Here is a 24,402-nt window from a genome sequence, read left to right on the forward strand (position 1 = left end):
AACATGTATGTAAATTTATTTTAGAACAAACCTTCCCAGTAATTCCTAATGTAATGCACTATAATAGTTTTGCTGTCTTAAAAATATGGACAAGGAATCCAACAACAGACAAAGAACAGTTATGCCCCAATAATTGTACATATAAGGGCGTTTTCTTTTGGTTCTCGGGATGTGGGTGACGCTCGCAAGATGCCTTTATTGCTTATCCCCAGTTGCCCAGAAAAAGAGATAATGGGATGCTTTCTTATGTCACTGGTGGTGATGCTCCTGGTAGGAAATTCCAGAATTTTGATCCAGTGAGAGGAAGTACATGCAAATGAACTTCTTTTAAAATATGATTTAATTCTCATTTAGTGTTACACTGATACCATTTACTTATTCAGTAGTTTCAATGCGAAGTATGCCTTCAAAGTTTTTATTAGGAATTTTATAAAATGCAAATTATAGTAATAGAAGATATACTGCACTATAATGGCCTCCTTGAGTACTTGTGTGGAGGATGGGGAGTACCTTTGTATCTAACTTTTAGATTATATTTTTTTTCCACTTCCTGTCCCTCCTCTCCTGATGATGTAGATGCTGGGGTATCACACATAGGGAACCATTAGCTCTGCAGCATTTTGCCAAGTGGCTGTTAATGTTGGCTCTACCAACAGTCTATCAACTCGGGGTCAGTTCCTATGGATTGGGGGTAGCTAATGTAACACCACTTTTTAAAAAGGGAGGTAGAGAGAAAGCGGGTAATTATAGACCGGTTAGTCTGACATCAGTGGTGGGGAAAATGTTGAAATCAATTATTAAGGATGAAATAGCAGCGCATTTGGAAAGCAGTGACAGGATCGGACCAAGTCAGCATAGATTTATGAAGGGGAAATCATACTTGACAAATCTTCTGGAGTTTTTTGAGGATGTAACTAGCTGAGTGGACAAGGGAGAACCAGTGGATGTGGTGTATTTGGACTTTCAAAAGGCTTTTGACAAGGTCCCACACAAGAGATTGGTGTGCAAAATCAAAGCCCATGGTATTGGGGGGGTAATATACTGACGTGGATAGAGAACTGGTTGGCAGACAGGAAGCAGAGAGTCGGGATAAACGGGTCCTTTTTAGAATGGCAGGCAGTGACTAGCGGAGTGGTGCAGGGCTCAGTGCTGGGGCCCCAGCTCTTTACAATATACATCAATGATTTGGATGAAGGAATTGACTGTAATATCTCCAAGTTTGTAGATGACACTAAACTGGGTGGCAGTGTGAGCTGTGAGGGGGACCTAAGAGGCTGCAGGGTGACTTGGACAGGTTAGGTGAGTGGGCAAATACATGGCAGATGCAGTATAATGTGGATAAATGTGAGGTTATCCACTTTGGGGGCAAAAACGCGAAGACAGAATATTATCTGGTGGCAGATTAGAAAAAGGGGAGGTGCAACGAGACCTGGGTGTCATGGTTCATCAGTCATTGAAAGTTGGCATACAAATACAGCAGGCGGTAAAGAAGGCGAATGGTATGTTGGCCTTCATAGTTAGGGGATTTGAGTATAGGAGCAGGGAGGTCTTACTGCAGTTGTACAGGGCCTTGGTGAGGCCTCCCCTGGAATAGTGTGTTCAGTTTTGGTCTCCTAATCTGAGGAAGGACATTCTTGCTATTGAGAGAGTGCAGCGAAGGTTCACCAGACTGATTCCCGGGATGGTTGGACTGACATATGAGGAGAGACTGGATCAACTGGGCCTTTATACATTGGAGTTTGGAAGGATGAGAGGGGATCTCATAGAAACATACAAGATTCTGACGGGTCGGGACAGATTCGATGCGGGTAGATTGTTCCTGATGTTGGGGATGTCCAGGACCAGGGGACATAGTCTTAGGATAAGGGGTAGGCCATTTAGGACTGAAATGAGGAGAAACTTCTTCACTCACAAGTTGTTAACCTGTGGAATTCCCTGCTGCAGAGAGTTGTTAATGCCAGATCATTGGATATATTCAAGAGGGAGTTAGATATGGCCCTTATGGCTAAAGGGATCAAGGGGTATGGAGAGAAAGCAGGAAAGGGGTACTGAGGTGAATGATCAGCCATGATTTTATTGAATGATGCTGCAGGCTCGAAGGGCCGAATGGCCTACTCCTGCGCCTATTTTCTATGTTTCTATGTAGAGTGAGGGCATGTGGCTAAGCCAGGTTCTCTCCATGCATGCACACTCCTTGTTATTGGATAGAGATTGGGAGTGGGAACCCTGGCCCCTTTCCTAACCATGGGAAGCAAAGATGAGAGAATTCCGCAGACTGGGGATTTAACTCCATATCTTCTTTGCCTGTACATCTCAACTACGTGCTGGATAAACTTGCTGAGCCATCTGGAGAGCCTAGAAACAACAAGGGGGCATGCCATATTAGATTTAGTAATGAGTAATGAGCCTAATGGTACGTAAACATTTATCTAATAGTGATCATAACATGATCCAGTTCAACACCGTGTTTGGAAGGGAGAAACGCAAAACAGCCACTCAGATTCTAGATTTAGGTAAGGCCGACTTCAACGGCATGAGACCGAGACTGTCCACAGTAATCTGGGCAAATCTCTTTATTGGTAAAACAAGATAATCAGTGGGAAATGTTCAAAAAAGAATTTGATACAGAACCAGTTTATACCCCTGAAGAAGAGCTCTACTTGACAAAAAAAAAAACAGCCATGGACAACTAAAGAGGTTAGAGACAGAAAAAGCATACAAAAATGCAAAAAAAATAGCACAGGTCTTGGTGAATGGGAAAGATACAATAAACAGCAAAGGGTCACAATACAGATAGAGCTACAAGAAAGGATTATGAAAAGAAAATTGCAAGGGATGACAAAATCAACACACATGTTACAATTATATTAGGAATAAGGGTGGTCAGGAGCAATATTAAAGACAAAGCCATCTCTGACCATTTCCTTGTATCACACTCGACCACATCCCTCCTCCCCAATCCAAACTTACTCCCCTGGAAAAAAAACTCCAAACTCTCTTAAAACTGCACTTATCAATCAAAACTGTCAAACCTTTGGCCCTCTTTTAACAATGACATTTCTGCAGCTACTGATCTGCTCAACCGCACCATCATCACCACCTTTGATGCCCTAGTCTCTATTAAAAAGATTACTCTCCCACCCTGGCCATTCCCCTGGTACAGCCCTCCTCTTTCAAAAGGGCGCAGACTTGAACGGATGTAGTGGACAACTGGTTTAGCCATTCACTGCCAGATCTGGCTCGAACACACAAAACACTATCGGTTCTTACTCTTGTCTACAAAAACTGCTCACTATTCCAAGATCATTCTGGATTGCAAAATTAACCACTGGCTACTATTTTCTACTGCTAACCATTTCATTAAACCCCTCTTCTCCACACTCACCAATGTGTGAGGACTTCTTTGGATGATCTCAACCTTTGATACAATCAGCTGTTTCTGCAAGTTCCCTTCCTTCACCTAGCCTACAGGACCAAACTTTATCTGAGGCTCCCACCTGCCCTAGCCCTAAACTCGCATCTTTCTCTAGTTTCTCTTTGATCTTCGCTCTTGATCGCTCCACGCTCATCTTGTCCATGAGACCCACTTCCTGCTCCCTTGCGCCTATTCCCACTAAACTGCTGACCACCCAACTTCCTTTTTTGGCTCCCATGATAGCTGACATTGTTAACGGTTCTCTCTCCTCGGGTACTATTCCCCTCTTCAAATCTGCCGTCATCATCCCTCTCAAAAAAAACAACCCTTGACCCCACTTTACTTACTAGCCCCATCCCCAACCTCCCTTTCCTGTCCAACGTACTTGAACGTGTTGTTGCCTCCCAAATCCCTGACCATCTTTCCATGAATTCAGTGTTTGAATCCCTCCAATCTGGTTCTTGCCCCTGCCACAGTACCGAAAGGGCTCTCATCAAAGTCACTAATGACACCCTTTGTGAGTGTGACAAAGGTAAACTATCCCTCCTCGTCCCTCTGGACCTGTCTGCAGCCTTTGACACAGTTGACCACTCCATCTTCCTCCAATGCCCCTCGACCATCATCCAGCTAAATGGGAATGCACTCTTCTGATTCCATAGAAACAGAAATTTACAGCGCAGAAGGAGGCCATTCCGGCCCATCGTGTACGCGCTGGCCCACCAAGAGCCACACGGCCCTTGGTCAGCAGCCCTAAAGGTTACATATAAACCTATGAACAATGATGGAAAGACAAAGAGCACCCAGCCCAACCAATCCACCTCACCACAACTGCGACACCCCTTATAGTAAAACATTCTACACTCCACCCCAACTGGAGCCATGTGATCTCCTGGGAGAGGCAAAAACCCAGGCCGATTTAGGAAGAAAAAATCTGGGAAAATTCTTCTCCGACCCATCCAGGCGATCAAAACTAGTCCAGGAGATCACCCTGGCTGTATTCTATTCCCTGCAGCACTTACCATTATATCTGCTCTGTCCAACAAAAGATCATCCAGTCTAATCCCAAATACCAGCTCTAGGTCCGTAGCCCTGCAGGTTACGGCAGTTCAAGAGCCCATCCAGCCATCTCTTAAAAGTGGTGAGGGTTTCTGCATCCACCACTCTTCCAGGCAGCGAGTTCCAGATCCCCACAACCCTCTGCGTAAAGAAGCCCCCCCCCCCCCACCCCTCAAATCCCCTCAAACCTTAAAACTATGCCCCCTCGTAATAGACCCCTCTACCAATGGAAATAGATCTTTACTATCCACTTTGTCCAGGCCCCTCAATATTTTGTACACCTCAGAGGTCAACTCTCGACCTCCTCTGTTCAATGAGAACAAACCTAGCCTATCCAATTTGTCCTCATAACTAAGATTCTCCATTCCAGGCAGCATCTTAGTAAATCTCCTCTGCACCCTCGCTAGTGCAATCACGTCCTTCCTATAATACGGCAACCAGAACTGCACACAATACTCCAGCTGTGGCCTAACCAAAGTATTATGCAATTTAAGCATAACTTCCCTGTTCTTATATTCAACGCCTCGGCCAATAAAGGCAAGCATTCCACATGCCTTCTTAACCACCTTATCCACCTGGCCTGCTGCTTTCCGAGATCTGTGGACAAGCACTCCAAGATCCCTTTATTCATCTGCACTATTAAGTGGCCTACCGCTTAATGTGTATACCCTTTCCTTATTAGCCCTCCCAAAATGCATTACCTCACACGTCTCTGAATTAAATTCCATTTGCTAATGCTTTGCCCATCTGACCAGTAGATTGATATCCTCCTGCAGCCCATGACTTTCATCCTCATTATTAACCACATAGCCAATTTTAGTGTCGTCTGCAAACTTCTTAATCATACTCCCTATATTCAAATCTAAATCAGTTATATACCACAAAAAGCAAGGGTCCCAGTACTGAGCCCTGCGGAACCCCACTGGAAATATCCTTCCAGTCACACAATACCCTTTGCTTTTTACCTCCCAAGCCAATCTTGGATCCAACTTAACACTTTGCCCTGTATTCCATGGGATTTAACCTTCATGACCCAGTCTACGATGTGGGACCTTATCAAAAGCTTTGCTAAAGTCCATATATACTACTTCGAATGCACTACCCTCATCGACCCTTTTGGTTACCTCCTCAAAAAATTCAATCCGTTAGTCAGACATGATCTTCCCTTAACAAATCTGTTCTGATTAATCCTTGCCTTTCCAAATGCAGATTTATCCTGTCTTTCAAGATTTTTTCCAATAATTTTCTCACCACTGAGGTTAGGCTGACGGGCCTGTAATTACTCGGACTATCCCTTTCTCTCTTCTTAAACAAGGGTACTACATTAGCAGTCCTCCAATCCTCCGGCACCATGCCCAGATTCAAAGAGGATTGGAAAATGATGGTCAAGGCGTCTGCTTATTTCCTCTTTTACTTCGCTCAACAGCCTGAGGACTTATCTACTTTCAAAGCTGCTAAACCCCTTAATATTTCCCCTCTCACTATATTTATTTCATCCAGAATATCACACTCTTCCTCGATAGCAGTATCTGCATTGCCCCTTCCTTTGTGAAAACAAATGCAAAGTATCTTTAAGAACCTTCCCAACATCTTCCGCCTCCACACAAAGATTACCCTCATGGTCTCCAATAGGCCCTACCCTTTCTTTAATTACCCTCTTACTCTTAGTATATTTAAAGAACATCTTAATTTTACTGGCCAAGAATTTCTCGTGTTCTCTTAGCATTCCTAATTTCATTTTGCCTCTTAACTTTCTATATTCCTCTAAAGATTCTATAGTATTTAGCTGTTGATATATGTCCCTTTTTTTCTTAATCCTCCCCTGTAAGTCCCTAGACATCCAAGGGGCTCCAGAATTATTTTTCCCAGACTTTTTTTTAAGGGCACATGTTTGGCCTGAGCCTTCCGGATCCCCTCCTTAAATGCCTTCCACTGTTCTTATCTATTTAATCATAGCCAGAAAATCTCCTGCAATGGATTCTCATCCTACTCCTGCATCGTTACCTCTGATGTCCCCCAAAGATCTGTCCTTGGCCCCTTTTATTTCTCATCTATATGCTGCCCCTTGACAATATCATCCGAAAACACGGAGTCAGTTTCCATATGTATGCTGACGACACCCAGTTCTACCTCTCCACCACTTCTCTCGACCCCTGCTTGGTACCTAAATTGTCGGACTGCTTGTCCGACATCCAGAACTGGATGAGCAGAAATTTTCTCCAATTATCTTTGGTCCCCGCCACAAACTGCGTTCCCTAACCACTGACTCCATCCCGCTCCCTAGCATCAATCTGAGGGTGAACAAGACTGTTCCTAACCTAGGTGTCATATTTGACCCTGAAATGAGTTTCCAGCCACATATCCGCGGCACAACTAAAAACGCTTTCTCCACCTCCGTAACATTGCCTGTCTGCGGCCCTGCCTCAGCTCTTCTGCTGAAACCCTCATTCATGCTTTTGTTACCTCTAGACTTGACTACTCCAACTCACTCCTGGCTGGCCTCCCACATTCTACACTACGTAAACTTGAGGTTATCCAAAACTCAGCGGCCCGTGTCCTAATTCGCACCAAGTCACGATCACCCATCATCCCTGTGCTTTCTGACCTACATTGGCTCCCGATTAAACACCGCCTCGATTTCAAAATTCTTATCCTTGTTCACAAATTACTCCATGCCCTTGCGCCTTCCTATCTCTAATCTTTTTCAGCCTCACAACCCCACAAGATGTCTGCTCTCCTCAAATTCTGCCCCCTTGAACATCCCTCATTATAACTACTCAACCATCGGTGATTATCTCTTCAGCTGTTTGGGCCCTAAGCTTTGGAACTCTCCCTAAACCTCTCCACCTCTCTTTCCTCCTTTAAGACGCTCCTTAAGACCTACCTCTAACCACGTTTTTTGACTTAATTTCTTCTTTTGTGGCTCGGTGTCACATTTATCTGTTTTGTCTTGTAACACTGCTGTGCAGCACCTTGGGACGTTTTACTACATTAAAGGCACTGTATAAATAAAAGTTATTATTGATGTTGGTCCCTTGCAAACTGATCGGTGATATTGTCAATGATAAGGAAATGGCGGACATGTTGAATAATTACTTTGTGTCAGTATTTACAGTAGAGGCCGGAAATCCCAAGGAAACTAATATTGAATCAGGGACAGGGACTCAATATAATTAACACAAGCAAAATAACAGTAATGAAGAAAATAATGGCACGGAAAGAATGTCAAATGCCAGGGACCAGATGGTTTCCATCCCAGGGTTTTAAAGGAAGTAGGTGAGAACATTAAAGATTTGGGTGAAGGAATAGAGTGTAATATCTCCAAGTTTGCGAATGACACTAAACTGGGTGGCGGTATGAGCTGTGAGGTGGACACTAAGAGGCTGCAGGGTGACTTGGACAGATTAGGTGAGTGGGCAAATACATGGCAGATGCAGTATAATGTGGATAAATGTGAAGTTATCCATTTTTGGGGCAAAAACATGAAGGCAGAATATTATCTGAATGGTGGCAGACTAGAAAAAGGGGAGGTGCAACGAGACCTGGGTGTCATGGTTCATCAGTCACTGAAAGTGGGCATGTAGGTACAGCAGGCGGTAAAGAAGGCACATGGTATGTTGGCCTTCATAGCTAGGGGATTTGAATATAGGAGCAGGGAGGTCTTACTGCAGTTGTACAGGGCCTTAGTGAGGCCTCACCTGGAATATTGTGTTCAGTTTTGGTCTCCTAGTCTCAGGAAGGACATTCTTGCTATTGAGGGAGTGCAGCGAAGGTTCACCAGACTGATTCCAGGGATGGCTGGGCTGTCATAGGAGAGACTGGATCAACTGGGCCTTTATTCACTGGTGTTTAGAAGAATGAGAGGGGATCTCATAGAAACATATAAGATTCTGACGGGACTGGAAAGGTTAGATGCGGGAAGAATATTCTCGATGTTAGGGAAGTCCAGAACCAGGGGACATAGTCTTAGGATAAGGGGTAGGCCATTTAGGACTGAGATGAGGAGAAACTTCTTCACGCAGAGTTGTTGACCTGTGGAATTCCCTGCCGCAGAGAGTTGTTGATGCCAGTTCATTGGATATATTCAAGAGGTAGTTAGATATGGCCCTTACGTTTAAGGGGATCAAGGGGTACTGAAGGAATGATCAGCCATGATCTTATTGAATGGCGGTGCAGGCTTGAAGGGCCGAATGGCCTACTCCTGCACCTATTTTCTATGTTTCTATGCCCTAACTGTAATCTTTCAAAGTTCTCTTGATTCAGAAACCATTCCTTTAGATTGGAAAATTGCTATTTAAGAATGGTGAGAGGGGGAAATGGAGACCAGTTGGCCTAACATCTGTTGTCTGGAAATTAAGGGCCCAAGTTACCACACGCGGCTAGAACGGCGCAGTCCCGACCTGGACGCCCGTTTTTCGCGCCACAAAGTGCGCCTAAAAAAATCCTCGGTATTCTCCACCTACTTGCAGGTCCTCTGGCCCTCGGCACAGCCAGCACGAGCTGTGGGGGGGCGGAGCCAGGTCCCTGCGCTGAAAACAGTGCCGGGATCTCTGCACATGCGCGCTACAGTGGGCACGCAAGTGCAGTAGCTCCAGGTGCCGAACTGTGTGGGAAGGGCCCGAAGCACGCAGCCCCTGGCTGAATGGCCTCACTGGGGCTGTGTGAATAAGGCTCCTCCCACGGCCAGCTCCTGCTCCTCCTCCCCCCCCCCCCCCCGACCAGACCCGCTCTCCCCCTCCCCCCCCCCCCCCCCCCCCCCCGACTGACCCGACCCGCGCTCCTGTTCCCGCTCCCCGACTCGACCCGCGCTCCTGTTCCCGCTCCCCGCCCCCCCTCCCCGACTGGACCCTACCCTCGCTCCTGTTCCCGCTCCCCGCCTCCCTGACTGGACCCGACCCGACCCGCGCTCCTGTTCCCGCTCCCCGACTGGACCTGACCCGACCCACGCTCCTGCCCCCCCGACCCGACCCGCCCCCCCCCCCCCCAACTGGACCCGCTCCCGGACTGGATCCGACCTGACCTCTCTCTCCCTCTCTCTCTCTCTCTCCCTCCCTCCCTCTCTCTCTCTCTCTCTCTCTCTCTCTCTCTCTCTCTCTCTCTTTCTTTATCTATCTCTCTATCTCCTCTATCTCTCTCCCCCCCGAACCTAACCTACCCGACCCAACCCAACGCCACCTACCTGTAAATCTGGTGCTGGGGATGGGCCCTGCCCGAAGTCTCTGGCCGGCCCGTTCAGCCTTCGGTCCCGAAAGGCCTGCCTGAAAGCACTTTCACACAGGTAGGAAGATGGTTTATTTAATCTTTTCTTTACTTATAAATGTTTATTCAGGTTAGATTTATTTGCATAATATTTGTATAAATAAGGATTTATTATAGAATTTAATGACTTCCCTTCTCCCCCCCCACCTCGTTCTGGACGCCTAATTTGTAACCTGCGCCTGATTTTTTTTAATGTGTAGAACAAGTTTTTTCAGTTCTACAAAAATCTTCACTTGCTCCATTCTACTTTAGTTTGGAGTACGTTTTCACTGGAAACTTTCAAATCAGGCTTCAGTGGCCGGACACGCCCCCTTTTGAAGAAAAAATTCTGTTCCAAAGTAGAACTGTTCTACCTGACTAGAACTGCAGAAAAAAAAAGTGTGGAGAATTGCGATTTCTAAGATAGTCCGTTCTCCACCAGTTGCTCCTAAAAATCAGGCGCAAATCATGTGGAAACTTGGGCCCTAAGAGTCTATAAATTCAGGATATGCTGACTAAACACCTTGAAAATGTTCAGCTGATGAGAGAGAGCCAGCATGGATTAGTAAAAGTTAGGTCATGTCTGACAGACCTGATTGAATTTTTTTAAAGAGGTTACTAAAGTAGTGGACAGGGGAAATGTCTATGGATGTTATTTATATGGACTTCCAGAAGGCATTAGATGAAGTCCCTCATAAAAGGCTGTTAACTAAGGTTGAAGCCAATGGAATTGAAGTCAAATTATTGGCATGGTTAGAAAATTGGCTGAGCTCAAATTGGCAGGATGTGACTAGTGATGTCCCGCAGGAATCTGTGTTGGGGCCTCAAATAGTCACCGTTTTTATTAACGAATTAGATGATATCCTAGAAAGCCACAAAGCCAAGGTTGTCGATGAAGCTAAGATGGGCAGCATTGTCAGTGGTGTAGATGAAAGCATAAAATTACAAAGGGATTATAGACAGATTTAAGAGAATGGGCAAAACTGGCAAATGGACTTCAATGTAAGCAAATGTGAGGTGATCCACTTTGGACCTAAAAAGGATAGAACAGGGTTCTTTATAAATGGTCAACAGCTAAAAACAGTGGAGATCCAAAGAGACGGTGGGGGGTGGGAGATGGTAGATAGATCATTAAAATGTCATGAACAAGAACAGAAACTAATCAAAAAGGCTATGGAATGCTGGCCTTTATATCTAGAGGTCTCGAATACAAGGGGGTAGAAGTTATGTCGCAGCTATACAAAGCTGGTTAGAACACCTGGAGTACTGAGAGCAGTTCTGGACACCATACTTTAGGAAGGATATATTGGCTTTGGAGGGAATGCAGCGTAGGTTTACCAGAATGACGCCCAGACTCCTGCCGCTCAACCAATTTCCTAACCATGTCAATAGTTACAAGGAGCGATTACACAAATTAGGGTTGTGTTCCCTAAAATTTAGACGGTTAAGGAGTGATCTGATTGAAGCTTAAGATATTAAGGGGAACAGATAGGGTAGATCGAGAGAAACTATTTCTGCTGGTTGGGGATTCTAGGACTAGGGAGCATAGTCTAAAAATTAGATCCAGACCTTTCAGGAGTGAACTTGGGGAACACTTCTATACACAAAGGGTGGTAAGAGTTTGGAACTCTGTCGCCAATGGTAATTGATGCTACATCAATTTTAAATCTGAGATTGATAGATTTTTGTTAAAAAGGTATTGAGGGATATGGGACAAAGTCGGATGTATGGAGTTAGGTCGCAGATTGGCCATGATCTCATTGATTGGCGGAATAGGTTCGAGTGGCTGAATGGCCTACTCCTGCTCCTATGTTCCGAGAATTTAAAAAAAATTAAGGGAGACAAAAGAGAACATAAAGTTATAGGTTTCTGCAACTGGGTGCTGAATCATGTTGCTCTTAATTTTGACCATGGCTTCCAGAACTGCTTGATGCTCCATGTTTTCAGTGGAGTGGTGGCTAAATGAAGGAATTATCTATTTCAGCATTTAGCCTAGAAATTTCAACTAGGTGGACCTGATTTGGACACCGGAAAAGATGAAAGTTGTTTATTTTAATAAGTTTTAAAGAATTCTGGGAGGGGTATTTTCCCAAGAATCTGTTACACTGTTGATGACATTTGTCTTGAAATATTTCTTCAAATTTCCCAAAAGTAAAAAATTTCATATTTCAATCTTTATTTCACAGGTTTGAATATTTTTTTAACTTTGATAATGCATTTGAAATCCACGATGACATTGAAATTCTTAAGAGAATGCGAATGGCTTTTGGATTGGAGTCTGGTGGATGTTCTGCTGATGAATTGAAGATGGCTAAGAGCCTAGTACCCCATGTACTGGAACCATATGTAATAGGTAAAACGGGGGTGAGGGGAGATTTGTACATGGTGCCAATCTTATTTGATTTTGGATTCTCAATCTATTGTAAAATCGTGGTGTATATATTTTCAGCATCATTTTATCCAATTGTAACATGCACTAGTTTGTATACAACATTTTTGGTGTTTGTAGGTTAGTCAGAAAGGAAGACTTAGTATTTATAAAAGTATCTATTCATCTCTCTGAGCACCTTGCACACAATGAATTACTTTGAAGTGCGTTGACTCTTTTGTAGGCGAGCACAGAAACGACTTTTGCAGCTGTTGTCATTGAGGAGGTCAAACCGGACTGTGTCTAATGTAGAAATGGAATAGAGTTCTGATATCTTGTACAATGTGTGTGAGGGTGCCAATGCTCTAAATTCGAGGGCAACAATAAGCCAAACAAATCCTACATGTGCATTTGTCACTTTTTTTAATGTCTGCCAGCAAGCCTGTACCAATGTAGCTGGAGGTGAACCAATGGGCCTGTACAGCAAAGAGCTCAGCCTACTTGCAGAGAGGAAAGAATGGCACTGGAACCTTGCCTCGCAATCACCAAGTAGTTATCAAGTGCTGGCACCTACGTATTTATTTTCTCCTTTTCCCTCCTCCCTCCCTCTCTGTAGGCAGAGCGTACCCATTGGTTAACGCTGTGCATAGCAAGAATGTTAACGGAGGACTTTGCTGCATAGTTCAGCACTCATTTTTTGGGGAGGGTGGGGGGGCGCAAAATGGTACGTTATCCATTGAGCTTACCTGTTTTGATTTCAACCCACTGGCAATTCGTGCAATGGGTCAGAGATTCCAGTTCATGATACTCATCAAAACAATGCTAAGTATGTAGATCTTCCATCTTGTTGCAGGTTGGAGTATTGCATTTATTATCTGAGAAACTTTGAACAAATATTTTGTATCTGTCTTCACAGTAGAAGACACTAAAATCATCCCAATAATAGATAGTCAAGGAGCTATCGGGAGGGAGGAACTTAAAACAATATCACTAAAGAAAAAGTAAAATAATGGGATAAAGGTGGACAAGTCACCTGGACCTGATGGCCTGCATCCTAGGGTCTTAAAAGAAGTGGCTGCAGAGATAGTGGTTGCAATCTACCAAAATTCCCTGGAATCTGGAGAGGTCCCAGCAGATTGTAAAACTGCAAATGTAATGCCCCTATTTTTTTTTTAAAAAGGAGGTAGACAAAGCAGGAAACTACAGACCAGTTAGCCTAGCATCTGTCGTTGGGAAAATGCTGGAGTCCATTATTAAGGAAGCAGTCGCGCGACATTTGGAAAATCTTAATGCAATCAAAGAGAGTCAGCATGGTTTTATGAAAGGGAAATCATGTTTGACCTATTTGCTGGAGTTCTTTGAGGATGTAACAAGCAGGGTGGATAGGGGAGAACCAGTGGATGTGATGTATTTGGATTTCTAGAAGGCATTCAACAAGGTGCCACATAAAAGGTTCCTGCACAAGATAAGAGCTCATGGGGTTGGGGGTAATATATTAGCATGGATAGAGAATTGGCTTAACAAACAGAAAACAGGGTCTGGATAAATGGGTCATTTTCCGGTTGGCAAACTAACTAGTGGGGTGCCACAGGGATCAGTGCTGGGGCCTCAACTATTTACTATATATGTAGTGTGTGTGTGTGTGTGTATATATATATATATAATGACTTGGATGAAGGGACCAAGTGTAATGTAGCTAAGTTTGCTGATGATACAAAGATGGGTGGGAAAGCAAGTTGTGAGGAGGACACACAGAATCTGCAAAGGAAGATAGACAGGCTAAGTGAGGGCAAACATTTGGCAGGTGGAATATAATGTGGGAAAGTGTGAGGTTATCCACTTTGCCAGTAAAAATAGAAAAGCAAATTTTAATTAAAATGGAGAAAAGTTGTAAAATGCTGCAGTACAGAGGGACCTGGGGGTCCTTGTGCATGCAATACAGTTAGTGTGCAGGTACAGCCAGTAATCAGTAAGGCAGATAGAATGTTGGTCTTTATTGCAAGGGGGATAGACTATAAAAGCAGAGAAGTCCTGCTACAACTGTACAGGTTATTGGTGAGGTCACACCTAGAGTACTGTGTACAGGTTTGGTCTCCATATTTAAGGAAGGATATACTTGCATTGGAGGCTGTTCAGAGAAGGTTCACTAGGTTGATACCAGAGATGAGGGGCTTGACTTATGAAACAGGTTGAGTAGGTTGGGCCTATATACATTGGAGTTCAGAAGAATGAGTGATAATCTTATCGAAACATATAAGATAATGGAGGGGGCTCAACAAGGTGGATGCAGAGAGGATATTTCCACATATGGGAAACTAAAACTTGAGGACATACTCTTAGAATAAGGGGCCACCCATTTAAAACTGAGATGAGGAGAAATTTCTTCTGAGGGTTGTAAATCTATGGAATTCTCTGCCCCAGAGAGCTGTGCAGGCTGTGTCAGTGAATATATTTATGGCGGCGATACAGATTTTTGAGCAATAAGGGAATAAAGGGTTATGGGGAGCAGGCAGGGAAGTGGAGCTAAGTCCATGATCAGATCAGCCATGATCTTATTAAATGGCGGAGCAGGCTCGAGGGACCAGGTGGCCTACTCCTGCTCCTATTAAGTTAAGTACCTGGTGAAAAATTTGATAAAGGGCCATGGCCAATATCAAGGGATACAACAGTTCTAAACCTTGGGATGACTAAATGGATTTCAATTATTTTTTTTCCACTCCAATTGTTTTTTTCCACTCCTGTACATTCCTCTGGTGTTACACTCTTAAAGCATGTAAAAGCCTTGTAGCTGTTCACTTGAAAATTCTAACCGAATATTTTAGAATAGTGACTTCCATTTGAGAAATAAATATTACATCTTTTTCCATGTCCCCTGAAGCGAAGTATTGTCAATTGAGAGGACAAAGATGTAAACTATTTTCAGTTGTCTACGGTCGTCATAATAAGTCAGCTCTAACAATGAACCTTCTTGATGCCCTTTCTGTTGAGGTACAGAAATCACAGTCTAATACCCTGCCATTTTGACCACTGACGAGAGATGCAGCTTATGTCACTGTTTGACCTCCAGCTTCAAAGATACATGACTCTCCAATTAAAAAAAACTGGAACTCCATACAAAAGTCACTCATTTCAGTCACGTTCATTTTAAGTTTAAACTGCTTGCTCCACAACTAGTTCCCAATCTGTATACATTTTTACTTAAAATAATTGGAAATTAAAACAGCTGCCAATACTTCCGTTAGTGTTCCTAAGCACAGTATTCAGTACTAATGGAAGATGGATAACCACTGTGTAACTGCATATATTCGCTGGAATTTTTGTTTGTCCCATTGCATATAAAGAGATGTCTCAAGGTGGTGGATAGAGAGCAGGAGGACAAATAGAAGAGATGAGTTTAGGCAGTAATGAAAAGGTGGCTGGCTCCTTAGGATGTTTTTGAAAGGCGTTAAGGCAGAGATGCTGAGGAGTGAAGTTTGAGTGGTGATCGTGTAGCTGAAGCAGCGGTCAGTAATGGTTGAGCAGTGAAAACAGGAATGAGAAATGGCTTTGTATTAGAGGGTGTATACACATGAATGGCTGGCGGAGGTAGGCGCGGCCTAGGAAGGATTTGAAGATGTGGACAAGCATCTTAATCGATTCTTCAGACACAAGCCAGTGAAGCTTGACCAGTACTGGGGTAATGCGATGCAGGTATTTTCCATGGCTTGTAACTGATGGAGGGTGGAAGGTGGCTGTCCAACCAGGAGAACTTTGAAGCGATAAAATCGCAGATTACGGTTTTGGCAACGGGGAGAGAGATGGGTGGAGGTGGATGATGATTTGGAAGTAAAAAAAAGATGTCTTGTTAGATCAGATGTGAGGGAGGAATCAGTTATCGAGTGCTTTAGACTTGTAGGTATAGCCTGAGGCGCCAGCCAGGAAAGTTGTTCCAGTCGATGCTGAAGTTGCTTGGTGAGAGCGGAAGAGGTGTCCCTTTGTTGACATTTAGCTGGGTGAGGTTTAAGTGATTCCCAGTCTTAATGTTTGATGAGAATTTAGAGGAAGTGCCAAAAACTGTGATCAATGGAGGAGGCAATGAGTAGAGACGAATATTGTACTCATTAAAGGTGATTGCAGCCTTTTGGATGATGTCTTTGAGGGGTAGCATGTAAATGATGGAGGAAGGAGGCCAGGAATGAAACTCTGGATGTACCAGAGGTGTGCGTACAGAATGAGGAGAAGTGTCTTGATTGTGCTCTGCCTCCCTGCAGCAGAGCAACTAAAATCAGGAACTGAGTGGTAACGGTGTAATCCCATGTACTACCACTATGTGGCGCTGCATGTTGGTTCTCAATGTATTGTGCCATTGCCATATAGATCCAGAAACCCTGAAGTAAGTAAACTAACACATACTTATCCCACCCTGGTAATTAGGTGAGGTACTGACCGATGCTCTGTCCAAATCACTGAGGGGGGGAGAAATTAAGTTTGGGGCCAGTTAGAACAGCATGCAGAATCTTCAGAGCATGTCTGTCCATTTCCTGATTGGAGAATGATGCATGGTGAAGATGGGAAAGTGTAGCAGTGTTCGGAAATCCAGAATTTAACTTACTGAAAAATCAGAAAAAAATACTTCTGATAATTGTGCTGTAATATTTCCTGTCTAGTAATGTTAACTATCTCCAATTATGAGGCTACCTACACAAAGGGACGGTTTTTCGATACGTGAAACAGGCATTCGCAGCGCAAACCGTGAGTTTTGGCAACTTTAGTCCGGGAGCGCTGCGAGAGAGGCCTTGGGAGGAGGGGGAAAGTAAAAATCATTCCAAAAACATTTACAAGAGCCTTAACTATTAAATCGATGCAAAAAAAGTAAAAAAAAACTTTAACTTGCCTTTTTTGCAGGTTTTCATACTTACCGCTGCTGGCAGGGCTGCATCGACAGGTTTAACCTGTCGTTATCCTGGGTGCAGCGTACAGGTCAGGAGAGAGCCGAAAGTCGGTCGTAAACTCAATCCATGTCGCACCTCACGAAAATCCGGCCCATTGAACCTTAATCGAGCTTATGTTATAGCTGCTAGCCATCAATTCCCCATTCAGAACTGTCCATAGTGACAAGGATGTCTGAAAGGAATAGGATTGCGAAATGTGGCTTGCCTTGTGCTTTTGTGAAAGAAAGAGTTATACTTAATCATGAATAATATCTCTAGTAGGGGAACTAGTCAAAATGCATCACGGAGAGATCGAGCAAATCATCCATTTGATATAATCAGGCGCAACTAACAAAAGTATATGCACACCTTTCAGTGTGTTTTTTGTTCTGTCAGAATCTGAAATAAAAACAGGAAATGCTGGAAATCTTAGCAGGTCAGGCAGTATCTATGGAAAGTTAACGTTTCAGTTCTATGACCCTACAGGGCCAGTGAAAGGGGGAGGGGAGGAAAGAACAAAGGGCAAGGTCTGATAGGGTGGAAGGCAGAAGCGATTAAGAGACAAAAGGGGTGATGGGCAAAAATGAGATGGTAATTATTGTGTATGGAGAAAGAGTCAGACTGAACACTGAGCTCAAAGTAAAGTGTGACAGTCTTTTATTGCAGGTCTCCAGAGTGCCTTTCCAACCTGTGATGCCTCCTTAAATACCTGTACTCCCAAGGGATTATGGGATCCCTTGGGACTCCAGGGGATGAAGCCCTCTGGTGGCTGTACAGAGTAAATACAAGTTCACATATATAACAACACTCCCCCACCCCCTTGGTCTCGGTGTGAAAGCTGGTGTTATTGAATCATTTGTTGGGCCCTCGCTGGGCTGCCTGGTGAGTTGGGCCCTGCGGGGCTGCTGTGGATAATGGGTTCTGCTTTGTGGTCAACTGTGGTGCCGGTTGCCACTGGTGTGTATGTTGGAGGATCAAAAAAGGTAGGGTCCAAGGTGGGTTGCTCAGGATAGTCCATGAATCTGAATTTGATTTGGTCCAAGTGTTTCCGGTGAATGAGTCCATTTGAAAGTTTGACTCGAAACACCCTGCTTCCCTCTTTGGCCACGACAGTGCCGGGAAGCCACTTGGGACCTTGTCCATAATTTAAAACAAATACAGAATCATTGATTTCATTCAATTTCACGTGACACATTTGCGAAATCATGATATGCACTTTGTTGAAGCCGCCTGCTCTCTACCTGTTTATGTAGATCAGGGTGAACTAACGAGAGCCTTGTCTTAAGTGCTCTTTTCATGAGCAGTTCAGCAGGTGGGGTCTCGTACAGTAGCTAAGCAGGACTCTGGATAGACGAGTCTGCAGTGAGCCTTCAGTTAGCTTGATGGTTTGTACTGCTCTCTCTGCCTGACCATTGGACGCTGGTTTAAACGGGACAGATGTGACATGTTTGATCCCATTACGGTTCATGAATTTTTTGAACTCAGCACTGGTAAAACATGGCCCGTTGTTGCTCACCAGGACATCGGTAAGCCGTGTATGGCAAACATGGCCCGCAGGCTTTCTGTAGTGGCAGCGGACGTGCTAGCCGACATTATCTCGCATTCAATCCACTTGGAGTACGCGTCTACAACCACAAGGAACATTTTACCCAAGAACGGGCCTGCATAGTCGACGTGTACCCTAGACCACAGTTTGGAGGGCCAAGATCATAAACTTAGCAGCGCCTCCCTGGGTACATTGCTTAACTGCGAGCATGTATTACATCTGTGAACGCAGGACTCTAAGTCCGCATCGATACCGGGCCACCACACGTGGGATCTGGCTATTGCTTTCATCATTACGGTCTGTGCCAGTGTTTATAGCCCACATAAGCCTCCTTCCACCCTTCATCTAATCCCATCAGCATATCCTTCTATTCCTTTCTCCCTCCTGCTTATCTAGCTTTGATTCAAAAATTTATTTTTGCTGGAATTCACTTTGTTGTGATTTTATTTTATTTGAGAATTCCTGTTTATTTTTAAATGTTGGCCACTCCGCTTTAATTTTAAGCTGTTCAGTTTTTCAAATGTTATAATATTTTATTCCTAAAAGGTAGAACAATAATAACCTCAGTTTGTTAATGACTTTGGAACCAATCTCTTGTGCATTGATAATAGTTCCTTGAGCTGTCTTACCAACATTTAATATCATGTTCCTGTTGCTTCATACAAATAAGTTGTCTGTTAATGCATTTTTGCGAAGTTTAAATGTACTCTTTAACAGTGATGAGGCTTGTCCAAATTTAATACTTTTTGGTTCGATGTAAATTTTATTGAAACCTTACTACACGCATTCAGGCCAAATTTATGCCTACAGGTACGACGTCTCAAATCCAGTTGTCCGAAAATCAGAATTGTCCGAAAACTGGACATTTTTGAGAAAATCCCATTTGATATTCAGTAAAATAAAATCCGGAATTATTGTCTTAAAAACCAGCGGGCCGGACTAGTTACTGGCTTCGCCGCTATGTTTTAAATGTTGTGTGATTGGTCCGAGCCTTGCTGACTGACCCGCGACTTGACCTGACCCACACCACCATTAGTACTTTCTTTCTCGGTAGTGTACGTACACACTTCAGACGCTCTGGTGTTTTCTTGTCCGAAAACCGGCGCAGTCTCTGTCTGAGGTTGCCGGATTTGAGACGTTGTACCTATACTTGAAATCAATATTTCCTTATATGCTGCCATTTTAGAAATTTAATGCAGCTAATTTGGAATGCACTAACATCGTATTTATGGTAATTTTAAAAAGTTTAACAGTGCTGATTTTCATTGATACTCTACAGAAATGGCTAAAGGAGTGCAAAATAATTCCAGCCTAAGTTCAGTAGCAGCATCTGCTTCTTCGTCAAGCTTCCAGTCTAGCAAGTAAGTCTTTCTTCCCTCCCTCTTATGTTTTTACATCTAATTTAATATAACTGGATGGTTTACAATTTTATAAAATGGTTACAGCACAGAAGGAGGCCAAGAGCGCTTCAGCCAGTCCAACTCCCCATCCTTTCCTTGTAGCCCTGCAATTGTTTTTCCTTCAGGTACTTAATTTTACCTCTATATTCTGCTAACAATATTGAAGCAGCCCTTGTATCTTTGAAACAAAATCTTCTCCCCATGCAGTACTCTAAAATTAGAAGTTTTGTAGCTCTGATAGTCTTCATTTGATATCCTCCTCAGACCATGGGTAAGTCTACCAATCTTAATACAATCCCACGGGTTGGCTCGCCCTTAACCAGATTATTAATCTGTACCATGACTTCTCCTGTTTTCTCAAGTGGTACATCTTCAGTTTATTTTCTCCAATCACTTTTGAATGAAAATGCTTCTAATGACATGTTAAAAAGCACAATATTGAGCTAATATTGTAATTTGATCTACCAAGCATAATTCCAAATATTCTGTCTAGAGAAGATACCTACTGGAATCTAGCATTGACTTACTCCCCTGATTAACTGAAAGTTGTTGTATGATGACCATTTTGGTTTAAATTTAATTAGTTGAGTGGGCCAATTGTGAAATCTCGAACAAGAATTTATTGATTTGAAATAACATCCTTCTGTTATTAAAGAGCAGATTCTTGCCCTGTCCTCTTGCTGTTTTACCACATTTTCAATCAATTTTGTTTTGTCCCCTCACTCTTTACTCTTGCCTCTGATTTTCTTTCATTTCATTCCCTCCTCCCTCCCTTGTCGTCTTACCTTTTTCTCTGTTTTTAAAAACTTTTTTCATTCCTTGTCTTTTTCACTTTTTCTTGACACTGTTCTTCCCATATTCTCATTTCTCTTCCCCGTCTATGTCCCTTGATTTTTTTGCTCACCACTCTCTTTCCTCCCTCCCCAATATAGATGAGGCTTGTAATACTGCTTGTCGTAATTTTACTCATTTAAGTTTGTTTACTTGCTTCCCTTGTTTAAAAAAAATTAAATTTCAAGTTTACAAAATGATCTTGTATTGTGGAATAGCACATTTGACTTTAATAAATTGCTTTATTTTCAGAGCATTTGGTGCCAGTGATGCAATAGTAGCCTTACCAACTGATACCGAAGTGACCTTAGTGACCTTAGTGACCAGTCAAGCACAAGGAAGTTTCAACGGTACACACTATTCCGATCCCAGAATGGAAACGCCCATGTCCTATGTTGGTGACGATGACGACGACGATGATGATGATGATGAGGAGTATGAATGAATTAATGATCATTCTGCATTTGTTCCTATTTTCTGTTGCTTAAAATGGCATCTCTGAAAAGAACTGTCTCTGAGGCAGAGACTTTAAGAATTGGTATTTTGACTTGTGAGGGGCTTTAACTTAATTCTATTCTCTTCTAATTTAAGCATATGAAACATTGAATACAGAATTGTAGAGATACTTTTCTGAACTTAAGAACAACAGTTGACATTTTTAAAGGAGTTTTTGCTTCTCTGTTGAGGACCTACAATGAGATTTGTTACTGCACCAAGTGCAGCTATAAAAGCTACTGGTTGTTCAGTTATATTAGGGCACCATCGCAGTAACATCTCTGGCTTCACTAGTGTTGCCTGGTACTGATGTTTACATGCTGTAGTTTTGCTATTCTCAGCTGAGCTGCTGGTATAGCACATTACAGCAACTGTGACCCACTTCAGGGGGGAAGAAATGGAGATGGTTATCTCCCCTGCTACAAGTACACCTCCTGTTAGATCACCAGACGGCATTGAAAGTGGTCATAGATGGGTCAATCATTTGTTCCATCTCCTCAGCTCGGAGACATTGTTTTGAATGAACAGACTGAGGAGAAAGGGTTTAAAAAAAAAATGTTTGAAGTGTTACATGTAATTTAAAAGCTTTTTGCTGCTGCCAGAAAACTTTGTAAAAAGCAATCCTGTGATTGGTTTAATAGAATTTCTGGTACTAGGTCAAATACATAGTGCACTATAATAGTTCTATTTAGTATTCTCCTGGAGCAGCAGTAATGTATGAAGTACTTTTTAAGGAAAGCTTGATTTCACCTTTCAAACATAAGTATAGTGGTGTATTCACTGAACAGATGCAGATCTTTTTACCCATCTTATCTTTGTAACCACCTACAAATAAACACTGAACAAAGCCTGTTGTGGAATCAACAGTTTTTATTAAACCTATTCCTAATTGAATAAACTTCCCGGATGATCCATGGTATTTTTAAACTTTTTCTGCAGTGTGTATACAAATGTTTTGTTTTCTGTGACAAAGCTAAAAGCTTAATATTTTACACTGTGGTATTTTTGGGCTTGCTACCTGTACGGGTTTGGTAGTACAGCAGCAGTTAATTCCCCTTAAACACCAGCAATTGTGGTTTCAAGTCACCTGACTTTCTGATGGCAACCAATCCGGTTTGAGTAATTGCACCACTTTTCTCAGTGTTGCTAATTCCTCGAGCTACATGCTGTTTTTGAGGGTGGGGTGGAGAAGTGATGGCAGAAAATGTGAAATACTCTACAAGTGCATTTCTTATTAACAGATTACAAGCAGAATGGGAACAGCCTTTGTTCTATACTACTACCTTCTGGTGGAGCATTGCTGGTAAGGGACAAATGTCTGGTGTAGGTTTGGTTTAGGTTGGCTAAAGGTAACAGCTGACTTCCTAAACTGACAATGGGCCAATGGACTTCCAATTGCCTAATCTATGCTGTGTAGTTGAGCTATTTTTTAAATCAGTAAAGTGGTGGTTTGCTAGATTGTTTCCTGATACTGAAGAGTTCAATTGTGGAAAGCTGGCATTTCCTTTCTCCCTGGTGAAAGCAAGTTTCAATGTTGATTTATTTGAGTATTGGACACTGAGAAGTCTACAACCTGGAACAGTTTCTTGGTTGGTGGGGGGGGTGGGGGGAGTCTGGCATTGAGCTAGGGTATATTTTAAAAACAATTTAAAGCAAAGAAAATAGAATCAAGTTCTAAAGACTCCCTCAGAAGTATTGCTTTTGCCCTGTTGGCTACGAGCAAAAGCATATTCATGTATGGTTTTATTATTCAAAACATGTTTTTTCTTACCCACCAAGCTTTTGTCTCCTGAAAGTATACTGGGTACAGCAACTTTGTACTCTGTGCTTTCTTTTTTCATGGCGTTCAGTTGTCCTGTTATTTCACTTTTATTACGTTAACTGTTTGGAGTAATACAAAATGCACTTCACAATTTGCTGTTTATCTTAATTGTACAAGAAGGGTGAACTTCATCATCCTCCAAGCAGCTTTTTTTTTTAAATGACCAAGAAAATCAGATAGCTGAAGATTCAAAGTTGAAGTGAAACTTAAGCTGTGTGTGTGTGTGTGTGTGTGTGTACGTGCGCCTGTCTCTCCCAGATTTGAGTTTGAGCATTTGGATCGAGTAAAGCATAGGAACTGCGGCTCCCTAGTAACCTAATAAACTGAGTCTGTATCGTGATTCTTAAATTGATTTTAAGGGAGTTTCCGGAAGCAGCTTTTTGAGGAACTTTGTACATTTACAGAAACTTGTTCACAGAATTTTCTATAAACACTAGGTCTATTTGTCGACCATCTTGAGTATAAAGAGAAGGCAATAACTGGAATAGAAATTATTTAAGACTGACAAGTCTCTAAAAACACATCTGGAGCAAAGCAATCTGCAATATAAAAAAAATACAGTATTTAAAAATTTATGAAATCCTGAAGGTGTATATTTTGTTGCAATAGTATGCTTCAGTGATGCAACATTTTTCTTCCACATTACGAACAATGTAGTTACAGATATTCTTTCCCTATCCTAAAGACATTTTTTTTTCTGGTTGCAAAATGCGGGTTGGGGGAAGAGATTGTAAATGTTGAGACGAAACCTGATCTCTCAATGCTGCAGTTTAATACCTGTAATTCAAACATAATTTTGTCTACATTGTTACATATAAGGATGTTGTTTTTAGTTTCATGACGATCATTAAAATTTATAAGCTTGAAATAAAAAATGTAATCTTCTATTTGACTTTGGTTGAGAAATGCTATTTTTTAACTTGAGATTTCCACAATTGTGCATATCGTGCTACCAACTGTTTTTTCATTTGTCATGAATTTTGAAAAAGTTTTAATTTTATATGGTAATTGATCATCTTTTGAAACTGTTCATATTGTGTTGGCTCGAGTGTTAACATCAATGCCTGTCGCTGTGTTGGATATTCCCCTTCCCCATCTAAATTATTCTGTATTTTTGTTTATTTCATTTTATTGCCCAGAGGAAGGAAGAGAAGAAATGGAACGAGGAGAAACCAGACGAAAATCCATTTTAATTACAATTCCAGTCATTGTTTTTCTTTGTTTGGTTCAGATAAATCAGTTTTGTCCTAATAAGTTAGTATTGGGATTCTTCATCATTCCTTCATCTGATGCAGACAATTGGTTGTCATGCAAACTGGGG

General features: G+C 42.5%; 1 protein-coding gene across 4 annotated transcripts in view; it reads left to right on the plus strand.

Moving 5' to 3' along the window:
- tfdp1a (transcription factor Dp-1, a) overlaps window positions 1-22,157 on the plus strand; it is a 153,862-nt gene extending 131,705 nt beyond the window's left edge. For all 4 annotated transcript variants that reach the window (XM_070882810.1, XM_070882812.1, XM_070882809.1 and 1 more), the window contains 3 exons: window positions 11,896-12,062; window positions 19,813-19,894; window positions 21,017-22,157. In XM_070882810.1, coding sequence (XP_070738911.1) covers window positions 11,896-12,062; window positions 19,813-19,894; window positions 21,017-21,209 — 442 coding nt within the window. In that variant the 3' untranslated portion in view covers window positions 21,210-22,157. The remainder of the gene's footprint in view (window positions 1-11,895; window positions 12,063-19,812; window positions 19,895-21,016) is intronic.
- The last annotated feature ends 2,245 nt before the right edge of the window (window positions 22,158-24,402 follow it).

This window comes from Pristiophorus japonicus, chromosome 6 (assembly GCF_044704955.1).
Source record: "Pristiophorus japonicus isolate sPriJap1 chromosome 6, sPriJap1.hap1, whole genome shotgun sequence".
In the NCBI taxonomy this organism is placed as follows: domain Eukaryota; kingdom Metazoa; phylum Chordata; class Chondrichthyes; family Pristiophoridae; genus Pristiophorus; species Pristiophorus japonicus.